This window comes from Gilbertella persicaria (assembly GCF_025201335.1).
Source record: "Gilbertella persicaria strain CBS 190.32 chromosome Unknown B0P05scaffold_4, whole genome shotgun sequence".
Taxonomy (NCBI): domain Eukaryota; kingdom Fungi; phylum Mucoromycota; class Mucoromycetes; order Mucorales; family Choanephoraceae; genus Gilbertella; species Gilbertella persicaria.
Window position 1 is genome coordinate 326761 of NW_026251965.1, and position 16002 is coordinate 342762.

At 37.4% G+C, this 16002-nt stretch overlaps 10 protein-coding genes across 10 annotated transcripts; 3 read left to right on the plus strand and 7 right to left on the minus strand.

The window, feature by feature from the left end:
* Positions 1–1241: 1241 nt before the first annotated feature.
* On the minus strand, positions 1242–2407 carry B0P05DRAFT_525527 (calcium-binding protein NCS-1). The gene is made up of 6 exons (XM_051576324.1): positions 2321–2407; positions 2247–2271; positions 1969–2186; positions 1908–1918; positions 1699–1854; positions 1242–1658 (listed from the first exon to the last, which is right to left on the minus strand). The coding sequence occupies exons 1-6, from the start codon at positions 2382–2384 to the stop codon at positions 1560–1562; spliced, it is 573 nt and encodes a 190-aa protein (XP_051438718.1). The 5' UTR covers positions 2385–2407; the 3' UTR covers positions 1242–1559.
* On the minus strand, positions 2340–3602 carry B0P05DRAFT_525539 (small GTPase superfamily). Its single transcript, XM_051576325.1, has 7 exons — positions 3468–3602; positions 3347–3403; positions 3283–3300; positions 3201–3222; positions 2997–3092; positions 2906–2939; positions 2340–2861 (listed from the first exon to the last, which is right to left on the minus strand). The coding sequence occupies exons 2-7, from the start codon at positions 3392–3394 to the stop codon at positions 2507–2509; spliced, it is 573 nt and encodes a 190-aa protein (XP_051438719.1). The 5' UTR covers positions 3395–3403; positions 3468–3602; the 3' UTR covers positions 2340–2506.
* A 1068-nt stretch (positions 3603–4670) lies between these two features.
* On the plus strand, positions 4671–5812 carry B0P05DRAFT_577177 (nitrogen permease regulator of amino acid transport activity 3-domain-containing protein; the record flags this gene model as incomplete). Its single annotated transcript, XM_051581764.1, has 2 exons — positions 4671–5236; positions 5281–5812. The coding sequence occupies 2 exons, from the start codon at positions 4671–4673 to the stop codon at positions 5810–5812; spliced, it is 1098 nt and encodes a 365-aa protein (XP_051438720.1).
* Positions 5813–5823: 11 nt separating this feature from the next.
* Positions 5824–7737, minus strand: B0P05DRAFT_577178 (nucleotide-diphospho-sugar transferase; the record flags this gene model as incomplete). The annotated part of the gene is made up of 3 exons (XM_051581765.1): positions 5824–6520; positions 6566–7628; positions 7674–7737. 3 exons carry the CDS (start codon positions 7735–7737, stop codon positions 5824–5826), a joined length of 1824 nt encoding a protein of 607 aa, XP_051438721.1.
* A 1096-nt stretch (positions 7738–8833) lies between these two features.
* B0P05DRAFT_222102 (uncharacterized protein) lies at positions 8834–10188 on the plus strand. The gene is made up of 4 exons (XM_051573261.1): positions 8834–9033; positions 9086–9112; positions 9163–9791; positions 9839–10188. Exons 1-4 carry the CDS (start codon positions 8967–8969, stop codon positions 10076–10078), a joined length of 963 nt encoding a protein of 320 aa, XP_051438722.1. The 5' UTR covers positions 8834–8966; the 3' UTR covers positions 10079–10188.
* Positions 9958–10859, minus strand: B0P05DRAFT_222043 (mitochondrial PGP phosphatase-domain-containing protein). Its single transcript, XM_051573260.1, has 4 exons — positions 10743–10859; positions 10575–10693; positions 10199–10525; positions 9958–10144 (listed from the first exon to the last, which is right to left on the minus strand). The coding sequence occupies exons 1-4, from the start codon at positions 10831–10833 to the stop codon at positions 10058–10060; spliced, it is 624 nt and encodes a 207-aa protein (XP_051438723.1). The 5' UTR covers positions 10834–10859; the 3' UTR covers positions 9958–10057.
* A 7-nt stretch (positions 10860–10866) lies between these two features.
* Positions 10867–12361, plus strand: B0P05DRAFT_525553 (uncharacterized protein). Its single transcript, XM_051576326.1, has 4 exons — positions 10867–11271; positions 11319–11413; positions 11460–11897; positions 11946–12361. The coding sequence occupies exons 1-4, from the start codon at positions 10887–10889 to the stop codon at positions 12003–12005; spliced, it is 978 nt and encodes a 325-aa protein (XP_051438724.1). The 5' UTR covers positions 10867–10886; the 3' UTR covers positions 12006–12361.
* Positions 11879–12361, minus strand: B0P05DRAFT_525556 (uncharacterized protein). Its single transcript, XM_051576327.1, has 3 exons — positions 12263–12361; positions 12105–12216; positions 11879–12062 (listed from the first exon to the last, which is right to left on the minus strand). Exons 1-3 carry the CDS (start codon positions 12342–12344, stop codon positions 12002–12004), a joined length of 255 nt encoding a protein of 84 aa, XP_051438725.1. The 5' UTR covers positions 12345–12361; the 3' UTR covers positions 11879–12001.
* On the minus strand, positions 12362–13635 carry B0P05DRAFT_525560 (acyl-CoA N-acyltransferase; the record flags this gene model as incomplete). The annotated part of the gene is made up of 6 exons (XM_051576328.1): positions 12362–12857; positions 12920–13159; positions 13205–13423; positions 13470–13474; positions 13523–13555; positions 13601–13635. Coding segments are annotated over 6 exons (961 nt in total), but the record flags the coding sequence as incomplete, so codon positions are not given.
* Positions 13636–15905, minus strand: B0P05DRAFT_525567 (Phosphoglucomutase/phosphomannomutase). The gene is made up of 6 exons (XM_051576329.1): positions 15623–15905; positions 15332–15573; positions 15224–15280; positions 14142–15161; positions 13899–14080; positions 13636–13848 (listed from the first exon to the last, which is right to left on the minus strand). The coding sequence occupies exons 2-6, from the start codon at positions 15557–15559 to the stop codon at positions 13695–13697; spliced, it is 1641 nt and encodes a 546-aa protein (XP_051438727.1). The 5' UTR covers positions 15560–15573; positions 15623–15905; the 3' UTR covers positions 13636–13694.
* Between the last annotated feature and the right edge of the window lie 97 nt (positions 15906–16002).

A 16002-nucleotide genomic window follows, 5' to 3' on the forward strand; every position in this document is an offset into this window, starting at 1 on the left:
GAATTGTTGTCTTTTTTTGGTATTTTCTGATTTTTTCAAGCCACGACAATCGAGAGTGGCGAGAAATACTAACAAAGAATTGGGGGGGGGGGGTTTACAAGTCCATTACGTTAAGGTGCAAATCAATTTCGAAAATCCAAAACGTATACGTTTTTTCTGTCATTCTACTCATCCATGCTCATCCATGCTATTCCTTAATATTTTATCAATGTCAAAATAAGAGCAAAAAAAAAGAGCCAAGGCCAAACAAAGAATGCATTTTTATTGAGTCAACAATAGGTTCACATTTATAGATAATTGCTTGTATCAGGGTTTAGCATGATCTGTAGAGGTCCTTATTCCACACTTAAATCTCAAATAATAACAATTAATCTAAATAATTCACTAATCACTGCTGTACAAGGATTTACATTAAATGAACCATTCAATCTCTAATTTGCTCAGTGTGATTGACAGGTTGTTATATAAAGTTCTCCACTTAATTTAAGACATTTTATCAGATAAGGCAATGATTCCATAAATAGATGTAAATCATTTGTTGTCAGATATTTATCCATTAAAGTTACCGTATTGAATTCTGCAAATGACATTGTGCCTTTTGAGCTGGATGTGTCTTTAATATAAATAGAACGAGTAATTAAATTAGGGCTGTCAATATATGATAATATATAGTCGTTTATGCATCATAAAATTCTCCAATACCTTGACACTCTTATGAGCAAACATTCCCCCCCCCTTTTTTTTATCAAGATCACCACAGCGTAAGTGATTACGTTTTACTTTCATATTTGGGTGGAGATTTCAACAATTGAAGAACTCTTCCATTTTTGATGAAAAATTTCTGCATACCTTATTTACATCATAAGTGTCTATATTTCTACTTTTGTATGTTCTTCAACACTCTGAATAGCATACAATATCTTTATAGCGCTATCGATAACAGGTTTTGTAAGATATCTAGAGTAAAAATGCTCAAAACACAGCTTAAACATGCCAATCTTTGATGGACCATTACTCGACAATATGACTATTAAAACAACCTGTTTTTTTTTTTTTTTCATTTGAACCATGTTCTTTTGAGCCAAGGAATTGAATGGTATTATTGGCTTGGCTGTTTTGTGAATTTTATTTTATTTTTTTTTTTTGACCATGGAGGATCCCGAGAATTCGTGAAGATAAGATAAACAAAACTCCATCAGAAAATTTTGAAATAACCCAATGTAGGTCTGATCCAACCGAAATGAGGAAAGGCCATCTCTTGGTACTTCTGATAAAAATAAAGCGAGTTTACTAAGACGAAAAAGTCGAGTCAATTTGAGCATTGCCTTCGAATCTGCATTCAAAGTTTGTTGTACACTGTAGTTGGTTTCTTTCAGTGTATATAGGTAAAAGATGGCTCCTATCAATAGGAGCTTTACCTCGAAAAAATACAACAGTAAATATTTTCTTTCTGTATTGAATTTCTGACTTTTAAGTGCGAAGAATAGACAGATCTTTTGCGTTACAACTAAACTCCACCCAGCTTAATTAAATACTTGTTTTAGATTTATTTCAATAGATCAAACCATGCCATCATATAGATTCAATGCTTGTAAAATAGTTGGATCCTTCTTCGATCCTTCCCTAAACTCGTCCATTGATAGTCTACCATCCTTGTCCTGCATTTATGAGAAGATAAATAGATTGTCTGTATCTTACCGTATCCATGAGTTCAAAAATCTTGTGTACACGCTTTTCTGGTGTATCTTCATCTGGTGGTAATTTGACCATACTACCCACCATTTTATAGATGGCATCTACAATATGTAACATTTCTTCACGGGTAATATAACCATCATTATCAATATCATACAACTATATAAGATTAGTATATGCTTTTTCTTTTGTCTATTCCAGACCCTACATACTTGAAAAGCCCCTATTTACACGCAATTAATAAAATGAAAATCAAATAATAAAGTGGCTTACAAAGTAACTTTTCATCCACTCTTCCTCGACTAGTCACTGACAATGCCACAATAAACTCTTTGAAGTTGATCATGCCATTCTTGTCTTCATCAAACACGTTAAATACATAGTCAGCAAACCGGGAAGGATCACCAAAAGGAAAGAATTGTTTGTATATCTTTTGAAATTCAGTCTTGTCTAATTGACCAGAGGGACAGTCTTTTAAGAATCCCTTGTACCTATGAATTCAATCAAGTTAATTTTCCCGGAGGAGAAAAAAAAAGGGCACACGCTATTACCATTGCTGCAGTTCTTTCTTTTCGACTACAAATAGGGATTAAGAAGATGAGAAACAAAGCAAGTATTTACTTACAATAAGTGCACTTTTGAAGGTCAGTGAGTTGTTCAGGACTAAGTTTACTTTGTGCTTTTCCCATGATATAAATAAAAGAAAAAAAAAGAAGGAAAAAGAAAAGTGGTAGATCAATTTCGGCGGAAAAACCTCAATTAAATACGTCATTCGCCAAGTATGGTTCCTTTTCAAGTCACTTTATTGTCTTTACAAAATTAAGCATTTACTCTTCTTTTCTTTCTTTGGTTTGCCTTTGGGTCCAGGATTAGATCCTTCTCTTTGAGTTCGGATGGCTTTGACTACCTGATAAAATGATCTTTCTACATTGACGCATGTCTTTGCAGACGTTTCAATAAAATCACAAGCTAGTCTTCTTGCAGTAGCATGACCTTCTTCTCGAGTGACTTCTCGCTCTGTTACCTTGTCACATTTATTACCGACCAGCATCAAAGGAACGTTATCGACATCTTTCACTCTAAATATTTGATCACGGAAACGCTCAATACGATCATACGTCGAGCGAGATGTAATTGAGTACACAAGCAAGAAACCTTCACCATCTCTATACACCAAAATAAATATATGCATGCACCTTTATTATCTTACCTTATCCACTGATCTCTTAATGCAGTATATTCCTCTGAATTCATGCAAAACAAAAAAAAATAAATAAACCCATCATGATCTAAAAGTTTACCTTGTCCTGCTGTATCCAATACTTCTAAAATACAAGGTTGATCATCAATCACTACTTGCTTTCTATATGAATCCTCAATAGTTGGATCATAAGTCTATTTCGACCCAAATAAAAAATTAGGAGATAAAGGAAATTCCTGTTTCTTTTTTTTTTTACCTCTATAAAAGCAATATTAAGTGCTGCATGTACATGTTATTCTCTTACCAACAAAATGGTTTAAACAAAGCTGTCATATGGTCAGGTTAGAAAAAGAGGAGGCTGAATTTATTCAGAAAACAAACTTTACCTGAATTGTAAGCGCAGTCTATATATACATGTATTAGAGGAAGTCAATACTCTATAGAATTTACCTTTCCAACACCACCGTCACCAAGAACAACAAGTTTATAGAGCATCATTTTCAATATCTATAGAAACGATTGTCATTATTACGCAACCACAAATGTATTGACAATGGTAGGTTTAACTTACTTGTCTTTCAAAATGAAAAGAAATTTTTTAAAAAAAAGGAAAAAAAAAAGAGGAAGAAAAAAAAGCAAGAGTAGGAGAACAGGTTGTTCGAGAATGAGCGATGCAAAGTGTCATGTCTAGCCAGAATATGCTCAAAAAACCCGAGGGGCGGACTTCACATTTATTGTTCTTTCTTTCTTTCTCTGTATTGTAACAAAAAAAGAAAACATGAGTTCTTTACTTGCTATCTTACTCGTAGTCAACTCAACAAGAGGCCACCATTATCTCTATAGCTATCCCCCAGATCCCCGAAGGTTCTCCACAGCCAGAAAAACCAATAATAACGAAAAATCAACTAGTTTTACAGTGGGCTCTGCATTTTCTGTCTCAAAGCAAGCCGAAGTTCTGATCAAAGACAGTCGACGATCCTCCAGTGCATCGAAAAGCAACAACTCGACAAAGAATGACGATATTTCTACGCATGAAACAAACACGTCTGATAAAGATATATTTGCTGGACGCGACAGAATATTCAATATCGATGTATCCTTTTTAGCAGATGCTTTAGCTCCTAAACTTCCTTTATGTGATCGTAAATTCCAGCTCAGCATGGATGACTTGACTTTTGTAGGACACCCTGTCAGTCTTACTTCGCCTCAGCATCCAAACGAAACAGAGGATCTGAATGATTCGACTGAATTAAATGCTTCTGTGCCAGCAACACCTCCTTCACATACTTATTCCCCTTTGCCTACCGTGCCCCATACACCTGCTTCTGGTTACAACACAAAGCGTTCTTCTCCTAATGATGCTGCAGACGACGGTTTAGACTTAAGAGGCAATGATGAGAGTGATGGTCAACAAAAAGACACAAGTGATAGTTCAGATGATAGTTCAGATGATAACTTACAACATGATGATAGTGATACTTCTATTTCTGAAACATTTCCCGGTTCAACATCGATCCATATGACCTTATTTCATGTTGTGTTTGTACTGTCACCCCCTGATTTGGAGCTGAATGCTCAAGTAGACACTTTGTATAAAAACGTTATTTTGAGATATTCTTCTGCTTTGAGATATGAACAGCTTCGATGTGGCTATGTACAAGAAGAGATTGAAAAGGTACTTGGGCTAAAAGAAGAAGCATTCAATAAAGGTATGAGGATGATTAAACATACAGGTCATTGACATGTATTCACAGGCATACCCTACGATGAAACCATGCGAGAGATTTTACGCGAATCGTCCTTGGCAAGGGACATCAAGCAAATATATACTGCCATTTCATCCAATACAGCAGCGCATGTCATTATTAACGATTTTATTGATTTGTCGCTTCAAATTCCAACCATTGGCAATGTGCATGAGTCTGGTTTTGACCGAAAAAACTTGTCAGCACCTTACTATCCACATACTGAAGCAAGCATAGCTATGGGCAATACTCGAGATAACTACACTGGGTCGTCTCTGATGGACATCTACAGTGTGGCAGGATACGAGTACGATAGTTATCCAGTACTTTGTCCATACCATACTCTACTCTTATTAGAAGATCCTGAAGAAGTGTTAAAGAACATGCCTCTGGATGCCAGTCCAACGCTTGTCCAACTGGTGCAAATCTTGACACCTACACAGAGCCTGCAAGAATTGCACCTGCTGTTGGACTGTTCTCTGGCTCAGATCTATCGATTAGCTGCTCATCTCATTTATTGGAGAAAAGCCAAACTCATTCATACCATTAGTACAAGAAATATCTATGTCGTCTCCCCACATGCCAAACTAGACGAGTAAGTAAGCAACATTGTTTGATAGGTTGACTCAATCCATATAGTATGGCAAGTCTTGAGGCTGACTTTCGATCCCATATTCCTAATTTGAGCTTACCTGTCTTATTATCCAAACTGCAACATGCTCAACAATACCACCTTGTATACCATGTCAAGGAATTGAAAAACCAATATCTGGAAGCCATTACTTATCTGATACGAAAAGACCTTGTTGTTCAATTGCACATGTACCTTGTCTTGCTAGTGCCTATTGAAAAAAAGACAGGCATTGAAACACCTCAGTCACAGTATGATACTCAATTATTAGAACAGCCAGAACCCTCAGCACCACTCTCTTCTAGCCCCAACAACATGGCTAACAATCCTACTATGGATCCAGAATGGAACAGACTAAAACGTCTGAGTTATGAAAGAGCACCCAAAGAAGTCGCTGAACTGTTTGAACGTTTGCGTCCTTACATGAATGGTCAACACCATATAGAAGAAATCATTTATCGAGAAGGAATTTCTCGTAGACAACTTGGTCTTGTCCTTAAATACTATCGAGATAAGATTGTTACTGTATATCATTACTAGAAACCAGTTTATTAGGATTTTACGGGAGATCGATTCATATTAGGGTAAAATACAATAGATTCTGGGTCTGGTACATTGCCACTATTGAATCCAAAGAAATCAAAACCATTGATTTTATCTGGGTTTATCATGTAAATAACCACATTGAATGCAACACCTCCCAATAATAAAATAAGCCAAGCAATGATCGGCAAGGCTTCTTTCAATTGACTCCAAAACACATTCTCTCGTTTACGTTCTGCTGCTGAGCGTGCTGATGTTCCCCAGCCAACGTCCCATAAGGAAATAATAGCCCATAGTTTGGCAGGTACCAAGCCAAACATGTAATAGAGTGAATAGATTGGAAAAGCCAAGAATCGAACCTGAAGTGTGACGAGTGTTGAGTACACAGTCTTGATACAAGCAATCACCAACAAAGAAATCAGCCAGATCACAAGCACAAAAGGCGACTTGCTAAACAAGATTTGAAAGATAGAAAACAACAAGACAAAAGGATAGATGCCTTGGTAGAATAATTCTGCAGCCATCCATGGACTGTGTTTGTGTAGACTTCGAGCATTCCAAAGGAGTTCTCGATAGAAACTCTTGGACCATCGTGTTTGTTGTTTAAACCAGCGCAAAAAGCTAATAGGTGTCTCCGTCTCGCAAAATGCTAAATGTGTATACACCACTCGATATCCATGTAATAAAGTACGATTGGTTAAATGTCTATCATATAGTGCATTAGCTGATGTTGAGATTTCATATACTTGCCTGTCATCACCATAAGTGCATTCCATGCCTAGAAAACTTTGGCCGATCCAGTCGTCCAAAATCTCTCTCAGTACATACGAGCGATAAATCCCCATGGGCCCCGAGACACAAGTAACGCATCGATTGAAACTTTGTGCGGCTCGTTCAATATTGAATGCCATCCAATACCTCAAGGACGACATAAAAGAAAGCAAACTATCCCTGGCATTCCAGATACGTACATCGCCTGCGACTGCACCTATGTTAGGAAACCAGTATAATGCTCTTTCCATCTCTATCATAGCATCTGGATCAAATCTTGTATCTGAATCAGTCGACATAACAGCATCACACCCTGAAGCCATTAAAATACGGAATGCTGTATACATGGCGTGCCGCTTTCCTCGATGTGGTTGCATATAACATACAGGCGTAGTGTCTGTTGGCAATGTGAATGTTTCCTGTAACAATTGATCATAATTGACTTTTTCTTGCTGCGATCGAAGCTTTTCAAACGAGACAGACAAAAGTTCGGGTAGCACTAAAATAGGGCTTTGAGGAAACGTCTTTTGAAATAAAACAGCCATTTCTTTATCGTCCGGTGCATCACCGTCAATGACTACGATCACTTTGAATGGATCAGGGTAATTTAAATTTTTGACAGATTCTAAACATTGCATAAATAGCTCGGGTTCTTCTCGGTAACCCACTACAGCGAGTCCCATACGTGTAGCAGGTCTACCTTGTTCTTGGCCTTTTTCTTGATCTTCAGCACACGTTGTCTCACTTGTGATGTCCAGTTGTTCATCATTTGTTTTCTCATCTCGTAGGTCATGGTCTCGAGAAAAAGCCGGCGGTGATTTTCGTCTATAGTGACAGACCATGACTCGATTCAATGTGGCAAATATAAGTTGCAGGAATATAAATACAAAGACAACAGTGCCATACACGCCGAGCACCCAGAATGATTTTCTAGTAATTTCTATACGAAGTGCGTATCCTATCAGTGCTGGTAAAACAAAGATGCATGAAACGACTATGGAATAAAGGATTTTGAGTGGTAATGTCCAATATGTTGACATGACTTGAAAGTAGACACATAAAAAAAAAGAAAAAAAGAAAAACAGACAGACAACCTGATGTGTTTGTGATTCTTTTTTTTCACTAGGAAAATTTGACTTAATATCAATCATGTTTTTTCCTTTTACTTTTTTGTCATAGAATAAGACATTGAATTGACAGATCAACAGTTTCGAATCGAGTTTATGCAAGCTAAAATGTCATATTTGTAAATGATGTTTTGTACAGCAACTTGTTTCTCTCCTTTCTCTCTCTTCTTCTTCTTCTTCTTCTTCTTGTATGATCGAGAAAAAAAAATATGTAATTTGATGGTGAAATAGTATTTGTTTGTTCCTTGGACATTTTATTTATTTGTTCTGAGTTTTCTTACTTTTCGCATACAATGCTGTTTCTCTTGAGCATAAATATCTGAGATTTAATCCACACCATCTCAATTTCATGTGTAGCTTTTTGATTGCTCAGGAACATCTTTAGATTAAAAAAAAAAAAAAAAAAAAAAAAAAAAAAAAAAAAAACACTTTTACAAACACCAAATGCAAGTATGCAGCTCTCCTTTTTTTTTCACTGCCAATTGTTATGAAGTAGGATTTGTAAGTTGACTTGATCAAACGTAATATTCAGAAAAAGACTATGATGATGACGATGATGATGATGATAAAACCGCAATTTATTCTTGTGTTAAGAATGGATTGCATCATATGGAAAATTCGTGATACAATACTGAACTAGAAAGAAAGGTTGTTTTTGGCTGGAACAAGGGAATTGTTTAGATGTTACTCAAACACTGTGTGTTTCATGAAACAGCACCTTTGCCAAGCAGCAAGTCTCAATCACTGCTTCTTTTTTTGAGATGTGGTAAAGAGGCATAGGATGACAGCCAATTGGAGTGATAGAAAGAAACATTCATTTTGAATCCAATTGAGTTTAACTTGATCATTATTGACCTATTGTTTAGGATGTTGGGAAAAGCTGGAGAAGGGAGGGAGAGAAATATACAACTCAACAGGAAACTGCCATTGATACCTGTATCAATCAATGTCTCTCCCCCACCCCTTCCTTCTTGTTTCCCTTGCATTTCCTTTCTCTCTCTCTCTCTCTCTCTCTCTCTCTCTCTCTTTCTCTACATTATGAGTACTTTCTCTCTAGAGTAAGACCACTTGGTACAAACATGACCAGAGAATGCCTCCCTTTTTAGAAAAAGACAAGAAGGAACGGCTGACTTGGATGTCCCAAGGCCGTGACTTTAAAATTACAATGATCAGAGAGGAGAAAGAGAAAGGAAGAGACAGAAAGAAAATCTCTTTTGTTTGTAACTCAAATTTTTTATGCTTCTTGTTCTATTATGCCTAAAGAAAGAGCCCCCATCTCCACTCGCTTAAGAAACAAAGACAAGAACAACAAGTCTGAAGGTAACTAGAATAAAGAAAAATTAGAAAAAGTTTTTTTTAATAAAGTTATTAGGCTTTTCTACTACGTCTGCACTGTCGGGTAAGCGAAATAAACCAGTGGTCAACACAGTCTACTCACTCGCTCTTTAGAAAACTTAACGTTTTCTCCAAGAGCGGATCCCAACATATACATGGACGAACTTCACTCTGACCTTTCGTTTGTCAGAGGCACTGATCAACAACGAAAAGACTTTCTTCGCCATGAGAAAAAACGTGCTGCTCATGCTTACGGGAGCGCCTATCATCCTGCTGTCAAGCTATCTACGTTCTATGGGGCTCAAGTATCCCCTCCCGTTGGCTCTAAACGCACTCAGCATCAATCAGCTGTAGAGACCAAAAGACCCAGGATCATTTTGACACATTCTTCCTCTGTCAACGAGAAGAAAGAGAATCGTTTAACATTGCCTATCGATAAGCCAATAGCCAAGCCATTCATGAGCGACATAGAGAAGGAGAATGAGTTTAGTCGTCGTCAGCGTCGAGTGTTTGTCCATAGTCGATACATCACTAATGAAGAAGGTCTCGCCTTGATTAAAAGTATATATCCTGAACTAGACTCCACAGCCACGAGTAAATTGATCACTTCCCTACAAGAGAACTTTGCCAGTTTTCGAATTAAGCTTAAAAACTTATTTAATCAAAGACAAGCTACACTTAGAATTACTGAAGAAAAGATGTTAGAAGACCAAACATCAGCTGAGAACAAAGTTAGAAAACTAGTAAGTACGATACTATCCTCTCCTTGGTTCTTATTCCCTTATACTAGGTCAGTGAATCCATGTTGAGAACAATATGGGCTCATTGGGTTTCCTCTCCTGCCATTGACGCTGCTGCCTTTTATGCTAATAAGCAGAACAGTGTTCTCCTCAGAACAGTGACTGTCAAGTTAATCATTATCCACTTTAAAGAATCGTATCATTTTATCACGCCCAAGAAAGCACATCAATCCATGCGCGAAATAGATTTATTAACAAGATCATTGGAATTACCAGACCCGCTTTACTGAGGAAGATGGTGGTTGCACATGCATTTTTTGTAAAAAATCAATTAAAACATATTCCATACGTCTTAGCTTTTTGTAAATATTAATAAACAAGAAAAAACCCCCTCCCTTTTTATTACTTACGACCAAAGCTGCTTTATTGTCTCCCTTTTCTGTCACTACTTGACGTGTCCAAATCGTATAGTTACCATTCAAATTTCCAAACACAATATCTGTCAAGATGCGATCCCCTACAAAAGCTGTTCGAGAAGCAGGAATAGGTGATAAATGTTGAGCCAATGCATGTCCACCTGAAGGCTTCTTCTCACTGTGCCGTAACACAGCCACACCAAGTGATGCTTCTAATTTTCGAGCTTCATGATAATCTTTATCATCATCTGTGCCTGCTGAATTGGATACAATCACTATATTTTCTTTGGAAAATGTCTCTTTGCATTCCTCCCATGCTTCCTATCATATATTATGAGAAAACGCAAAAAAAGGAAAGGAATAAACATACTTTGAATGGGGGATGAATGGTAGACACATAAGGGGCCGTTAAACAGTTATCCTTGTCAAATCCCATGGCCTTGATATGGTTTTGTTTTTTGAGATTGGCAAATGGAATCTGCCGAATGTCTATATTGGATCGATTATATAAATAAGATCCACAGCCCCTTTTTCTTACCGTCCACAATCATGTGTGGCATGGCTAAACTTGGATTCCACAAGACGCGAAATGCATTAACCACACCTGCTACATTAAAGCTTTGTACCATGCTAAAAAAAGGGAGATAAATAAATTATTTATCTTTTTTTAAGCATTTTAATCATGATGGCAAGTTGGACCTCTGTGCTTATTGCTATTGGGGCTGCTACTGCTTTGGCTGTATTAGGTGATCTTATTTATGCTAAATTGACACGTATTCCTTTTAAGCCTGCTGGTAAGCACTGTTTTATCACGGGAGGAAGTACAGGTCTCGGCAGGTCATTGGCTATTGAACTCGCAAAGGCAGGTGCTGATGTCTGTATTGTAGCGAGAAGAGTTCAAGAATTAGAAGCTGCTGCTGAGGAGATCAAGTCCCATCGTGCTTCTGAAAAGCAACAAGTGATTTATATTAGTGCTGATGTGACAAACCAACAAGATATTGTACGTGCTTTTGATGAAGCTAATGTCAAGATGGGCAGAAACCCTGACTTTGTATGTGCCTGTGCAGGTAAGAGAAAGAAAAAAAAGGGGAGGGGACAATGGCTAATGAGATAGGCGCTTCTTTCCCTAAATACTTTTTGGACCATACTATGGATGATTTTGAGAAACTAACCACATTAAATTATCTTGGACAAGCTTATGTAGCTCATGTAAGTCGCACCATGCACACATATACAAGGAACTTAGGATGATTAGCAAGCTGCTCAACGCATGAGGGACTCTGATATTAAGGATGGCAAGATTGTGTTTGTCTCTAGCATGTTGGGTATGCTTAGTTTTGTAGGTTGGACCACTTATTCACCCACCAAATACGCCATTCGAGGATTAGCAGACGCTTTGCGTAATGAACTCAAGCGATACCAGATTGGTGTCCATATTTTCTTTCCCGGTGGCATTGAATCCCCTGGATTTGAAATTGAGAACAGAACAAAACCAGAAATCACCAAGGAAATTGAGGGTGCCAACACACCTCAAACAGGCTCAGAGTGTGCTCAGTCTTTGCTCAAGGGACTTTATGCTGGAGAATATATGATCATGACAGACTTTATCAGCCAAGTGCTGCGTTGTACAACAAGAGGTGTGAATCCTACAAACAATTTGGTCTTGGACTATCTTTTGGCTATGCTTGGACAGGTAATACAATTTTATTTGATTTCTTTTTTTTTTTCTTACGTTGAATAGCCTATTGCTTCTGGCTATGCTCTCTATATGGACTATGTTGTCAAGACTGCAAAATACTAGTCTTTGTGCAAATCAGCAAATCCTAAATTACCCATATCATCTTTATCCATTAAACCTCTACATGACATTAGTCAAAATACCGTATAGTGTCAAACATACTTGTCCATACGACACTGAAGATAAGCTTCTGAAAACTGTCTGCATAAGCCATTGTTATTCTTGTTTTGTTTTAAACACTTGACATAATCTAACATGGTCTTTTTACATTCACCTATCCCATGTCATAAGAAAAGGGAATCTGGACTGGATCTCATTACCATCATGATCTAAAGGGAAGCTGCCTCTTTGAGGTGCTTTTCCAGGCGATGATTCGACATTAGGTGTTCTTCCAAAAGCCATTAGGATTCAATAAAAAAAAAGAAGGGAAGAACTAGGATCTGTTTTTTTCTTTTTCTTTTTTTTTACTCGATGCGTAGTTTTAATTTATTTCCAACGAATGTGAGATGGATCCAATGCACGATCCAGCTTAACATGGCTTAATGTGTCTTGTAGCATTTGATCTGTAATGCAGATATGCTGGTGTCCTTTGTCCATTTTGCGATAACAGAGTAAATTCAATTTGGATAGTGTGTCTACTACATCTTCTTCATGAATGCATGTTTCTTTACAGATCTCTTCAATAGTCACATCACCACGAAGATGCAGTAATGTAGACACGATAGCAAAAGACCAATAAGACTGGTAGCCTAATCGACCTAGAGGAGAAAGAGGTTTCTCAGGAGATCCGATTTTGCCTTCATGTTTTGATAATTCATAACTTAATTCTATCAATAGTCTACCATAGCCTTTTCTTTGATGTGAAGGTAATGTCATAATACATGCTAAATTATAATTATCGTAGGATGTTTTTTCCTATGTTGTATGAGTATAGAGATATGCTAAGCTTTTTATTTTTATTTTTGTTTTTTTTTTACCTTGGAAAAATAGCCTACCATGGTCTCTATTGATTTATGTTGGATATGGCGTTCGGTCAATACATAGAACTTGAATCCGTCTGTATCATAGTACAATGTCTTGTTGTCCAAAAAAAGTTTTGCTAATAAGCACAAATTTTGACAGTATAATTTGTGCTCATAACCGTCAATTTCATAAATTTTGTTTTTATCATTAGCATAAATCACTCTGCCAGGTGGCTTCTTTGCTTTACATTGTGCCTATGTAATATGGTCAATTGAACGTCTTTCTTTCTTTCAAGCTACTTTATGATTCATAAGCTGTATTTCCTTATTCATGTATTTTAAACAGTATTCACATATATAAAGTCGATCTATATGATTGCCAAAATCAAATGGATAAGGTGAATAATACCATGCTCCTATCTCAAATGAACCATAGATCACTTTATCAACATTCACAGGTAATATAACAGAAGGGTCTGTGACAGGTGGTGTGTTGGCTCTATAGACAATAGGTTCCTTCTAATATATGTTTAGTTCTTGACACGATTTTTTTTTTTTTTTTTACAGTGTCTATTCAAAAAGTTAAAAACAGACACGATCTATTTTTTTTTTTTTTACTTGGTTTTGTTTTCTTTCTATTATTAGCATTGTCTATAGAAACAACTTAACTACTGAAAAACAAATTTGTTTCTTTACTTTCAGTATCAACTGTTCTTTTCCTTCTTGACATAGGCGATGAAGAAAAAGAAAAGCAAAAAAAAAATATTTTTTATTTTTATACAGCGGAATTTTAAATGTCTTGCTTCTTTTTAGCAAGACCATTCTTTTGGTATTCCATCAATTCATCACCAATAGCTTCTACAACACGGTGAAGATCTATCTTGGCTTGTTCTTCACTTTCTCCACGCAATTCGGAATAGTATTTGATTTTAGGTTCAGTACCACTAGAAAGACAGATAGTGTTAATTCTTCCATTTGGTTTAAACTGGTTTACCTTGTACGAATTGTAAAAACAGTGTTGTTTTCCAAGCTAAAAGTGATCATTTCAGAAGAAGAAGAGACAGGTAACGTAGGCTCATGGTTAGGCTTAGAAGAATCATAGCCTACTGTCAAATCTCTGATACCAGTCACTTTATAGCCACCCACAGTAGTAGGATAATCCAGCTTATAACCATACTACCCATCACCGTGTTCATGTGTTAGGATGCCAGTCAATTGTCCCTCTTTTCTCACTTACCTTGGAGCTTGCATCAGCTTGTTTTTGATCACCAAAACGAATACGTTCAAAGATCTTGGCAATCTTTTGCTTATCGTCACAAATAAAATAAGAGTTTTCCGAAACAAAATAACCATACTTTTGATAGAGTTCTTCCAAGTATTGATAAGCTGTCAAGCCACGCTTATACAGCTGCACAGCCCATTCAGCAAAGAAACCCAAGGCACTCACACCATCTTTGTCCTTGACGATATCACCAATGGTAAAACCAATAGCTTCTTCATACGAAAATACCACCTTCAATCCTTCTTGTTCAAGACGCATGGCTGTGTTGCCAATCCACTTGAACCCAGTCAAGGACTCTTCAAACGTGAATCCTTCAACCTGTGCCATTCGAGCCAAAAACTTGGAAGACACTGTACTTGCAACCATGGCCAATTGGTCTGGCTTAAGACCAGCAGTCATGGCTTTTTCAAAAGAAGCAGCGCCCAAGATAGACCCGATTTGGTTGCCTGTGAAAATGATCCATTCGCCATCCGGTTGTTTTTCAGCAATCGCAAGACGGTCTGCATCAGGATCATTGGCCAAGATGATATGACCACCCACACGTTCGGCTGTTTGGATGGCTAACGTGAGTGCACCTTTGCCTTCTTCGGGATTAGGAAAGGCAACCGTGGGAAAGTCAGGATCAGGACGGACTTGTTCTTGAACAGGCACAAACGCAGGCAGATCAAAGCACCCGAAAGCGCGTTCAGCAAAAGGTGTGCCTACACCGTGCATGGCTGTATAGACAAACTTGATGCGTGTGGCTTGATTGTCTGCCTTGTTTCGACAGAGGGCTTGTACTTCGTTGAAATAACTATCGATCACACCTAGATCCGTGGGGTCACTGACAAGGTCACTGGTATCGACTAGGTTGTATTCCCATCCCCAAGGCTCCAGGTGTTGTTGAATAGAAGCTGCAATGCCTTCATCATGAGGAGGAATGATTTGACAGGCATTTTCCCAGTACACTTTATAACCATTATCGTCTTTAGGGTTCTAAAATTGAATAGGGTTACTTTAATGGTTTTTTTTTTTTGCCGTAAAATGGGTTGACTTACATGAGAAGCAGTGATCATGACACCAGCAGCAGCTTTTAATTTCTTGATTGTGTAAGGCTATTTGTCAATTAGAACATCATCGTGTGAGAAGAAAAAAACTAGATTTACCACAAGAGGTGTATGAACTAAATCCTTATAGAACCAGACTTTGATACCACGTTGCAAAAAGGCAGCAGCTGTTAAACGAGCAAAATCAGAAGAATGATGACGATGATCATGTCCTACAACAACACCTCGAACCTTTGCGTCTTTTACGTTGTTTTCGATATAGACAGCAAGGCCCTGAGAAGCTTGGAGAACTGTCAAGTCATTCATTCTCGAGAAACCAGCTTCCATTCGAGCACGCAAACCTATCCTAGTCTCAGTATAAACACATTCATATGACTGAATGGATTGTACCTGCAGTTCCAAACTCAATATAAGTCGATAAGCGCTTTTCAAGTTCCTGAACATTGTTTTCTTTTTGAAGCTGAATGATTTCTTGACGAGTGTCTTGGTTCTTTTTTTGTGAGTATTAAGAAGCATAGACACCAACTCAAACTTACTTTGTCAAGAGACAGCCATTTCTCAACAAGTGTATCTAATGTATGTGCCATAATAAAATAATGTAAAAGAAAGAAAAATGCATTATTGTATTTTTTTTTTATGAGTTCCAATATTCGAAGCTTTACGTAAATACTCCACCACAAAAAAAAAGATGACATTGGCTTGAGTGACTGTTATTCTTGAAAAGGAATTTACTCATCATTAAACCAAAGGTGTTGCTGATGGCGCTTTTC

What these genes read in the sequence shown, in the direction of transcription:
- B0P05DRAFT_525527 (XM_051576324.1), bottom strand. Translation starts at nt 2,384, where the DNA reads ATGGGAAAAGCACAAAGTAAACTTAGTCCTGAACAACTCACTGACCTT. An exon ending in CCTTCAAAAGTGCACTTATT is followed by an intron (nt 2,272 to 2,320) that starts GTAAGTAAATAC and finishes CCCTATTTGTAG; the next exon opens with TCGAAAAGAAAGAACTGCAG. An exon ending in TTTTTGAACTCATGGATACG is followed by an intron (nt 1,659 to 1,698) that starts GTAAGATACAGA and finishes TCATAAATGCAG; the next exon opens with GACAAGGATGGTAGACTATC.
- B0P05DRAFT_525539 (XM_051576325.1), bottom strand. Translation starts at nt 3,394, where the DNA reads ATGATGCTCTATAAACTTGTTGTTCTTGGTGACGGTGGTGTTGGAAAG. An exon ending in TTGTTTAAACCATTTTGTTG is followed by an intron (nt 3,093 to 3,200) that starts GTAAGAGAATAA and finishes TTGGGTCGAAAT; the next exon opens with AGACTTATGATCCAACTATT. An exon ending in TTAAGAGATCAGTGGATAAG is followed by an intron (nt 2,862 to 2,905) that starts GTAAGATAATAA and finishes TTTGGTGTATAG; the next exon opens with AGATGGTGAAGGTTTCTTGC.
- B0P05DRAFT_222102 (XM_051573261.1), top strand. Translation starts at nt 8,967, where the DNA reads ATGCCTAAAGAAAGAGCCCCCATCTCCACTCGCTTAAGAAACAAAGAC. An exon ending in CAAGAACAACAAGTCTGAAG is followed by an intron (nt 9,034 to 9,085) that starts GTAACTAGAATA and finishes TAAAGTTATTAG; the next exon opens with GCTTTTCTACTACGTCTGCA. An exon ending in TACTACGTCTGCACTGTCGG is followed by an intron (nt 9,113 to 9,162) that starts GTAAGCGAAATA and finishes CTCGCTCTTTAG; the next exon opens with AAAACTTAACGTTTTCTCCA.
- B0P05DRAFT_222043 (XM_051573260.1), bottom strand. Translation starts at nt 10,833, where the DNA reads ATGGTACAAAGCTTTAATGTAGCAGGTGTGGTTAATGCATTTCGCGTC. An exon ending in CCATTCATCCCCCATTCAAA is followed by an intron (nt 10,526 to 10,574) that starts GTATGTTTATTC and finishes AATATATGATAG; the next exon opens with GAAGCATGGGAGGAATGCAA. An exon ending in ACAATAAAGCAGCTTTGGTC is followed by an intron (nt 10,145 to 10,198) that starts GTAAGTAATAAA and finishes ATTTACAAAAAG; the next exon opens with CTAAGACGTATGGAATATGT.
- B0P05DRAFT_525553 (XM_051576326.1), top strand. Translation starts at nt 10,887, where the DNA reads ATGATGGCAAGTTGGACCTCTGTGCTTATTGCTATTGGGGCTGCTACT. An exon ending in CTTTGTATGTGCCTGTGCAG is followed by an intron (nt 11,272 to 11,318) that starts GTAAGAGAAAGA and finishes CTAATGAGATAG; the next exon opens with GCGCTTCTTTCCCTAAATAC. An exon ending in TTTTGGCTATGCTTGGACAG is followed by an intron (nt 11,898 to 11,945) that starts GTAATACAATTT and finishes TACGTTGAATAG; the next exon opens with CCTATTGCTTCTGGCTATGC.
- B0P05DRAFT_525556 (XM_051576327.1), bottom strand. Translation starts at nt 12,344, where the DNA reads ATGGCTTTTGGAAGAACACCTAATGTCGAATCATCGCCTGGAAAAGCA. An exon ending in CTTCCCTTTAGATCATGATG is followed by an intron (nt 12,217 to 12,262) that starts GTAATGAGATCC and finishes GACATGGGATAG; the next exon opens with GTGAATGTAAAAAGACCATG. An exon ending in CTTCAGTGTCGTATGGACAA is followed by an intron (nt 12,063 to 12,104) that starts GTATGTTTGACA and finishes AATGTCATGTAG; the next exon opens with AGGTTTAATGGATAAAGATG.
- B0P05DRAFT_525567 (XM_051576329.1), bottom strand. Translation starts at nt 15,559, where the DNA reads ATGGAAGCTGGTTTCTCGAGAATGAATGACTTGACAGTTCTCCAAGCT. An exon ending in TAGTTCATACACCTCTTGTG is followed by an intron (nt 15,281 to 15,331) that starts GTAAATCTAGTT and finishes ATTGACAAATAG; the next exon opens with CCTTACACAATCAAGAAATT. An exon ending in TCATGATCACTGCTTCTCAT is followed by an intron (nt 15,162 to 15,223) that starts GTAAGTCAACCC and finishes ATTCAATTTTAG; the next exon opens with AACCCTAAAGACGATAATGG.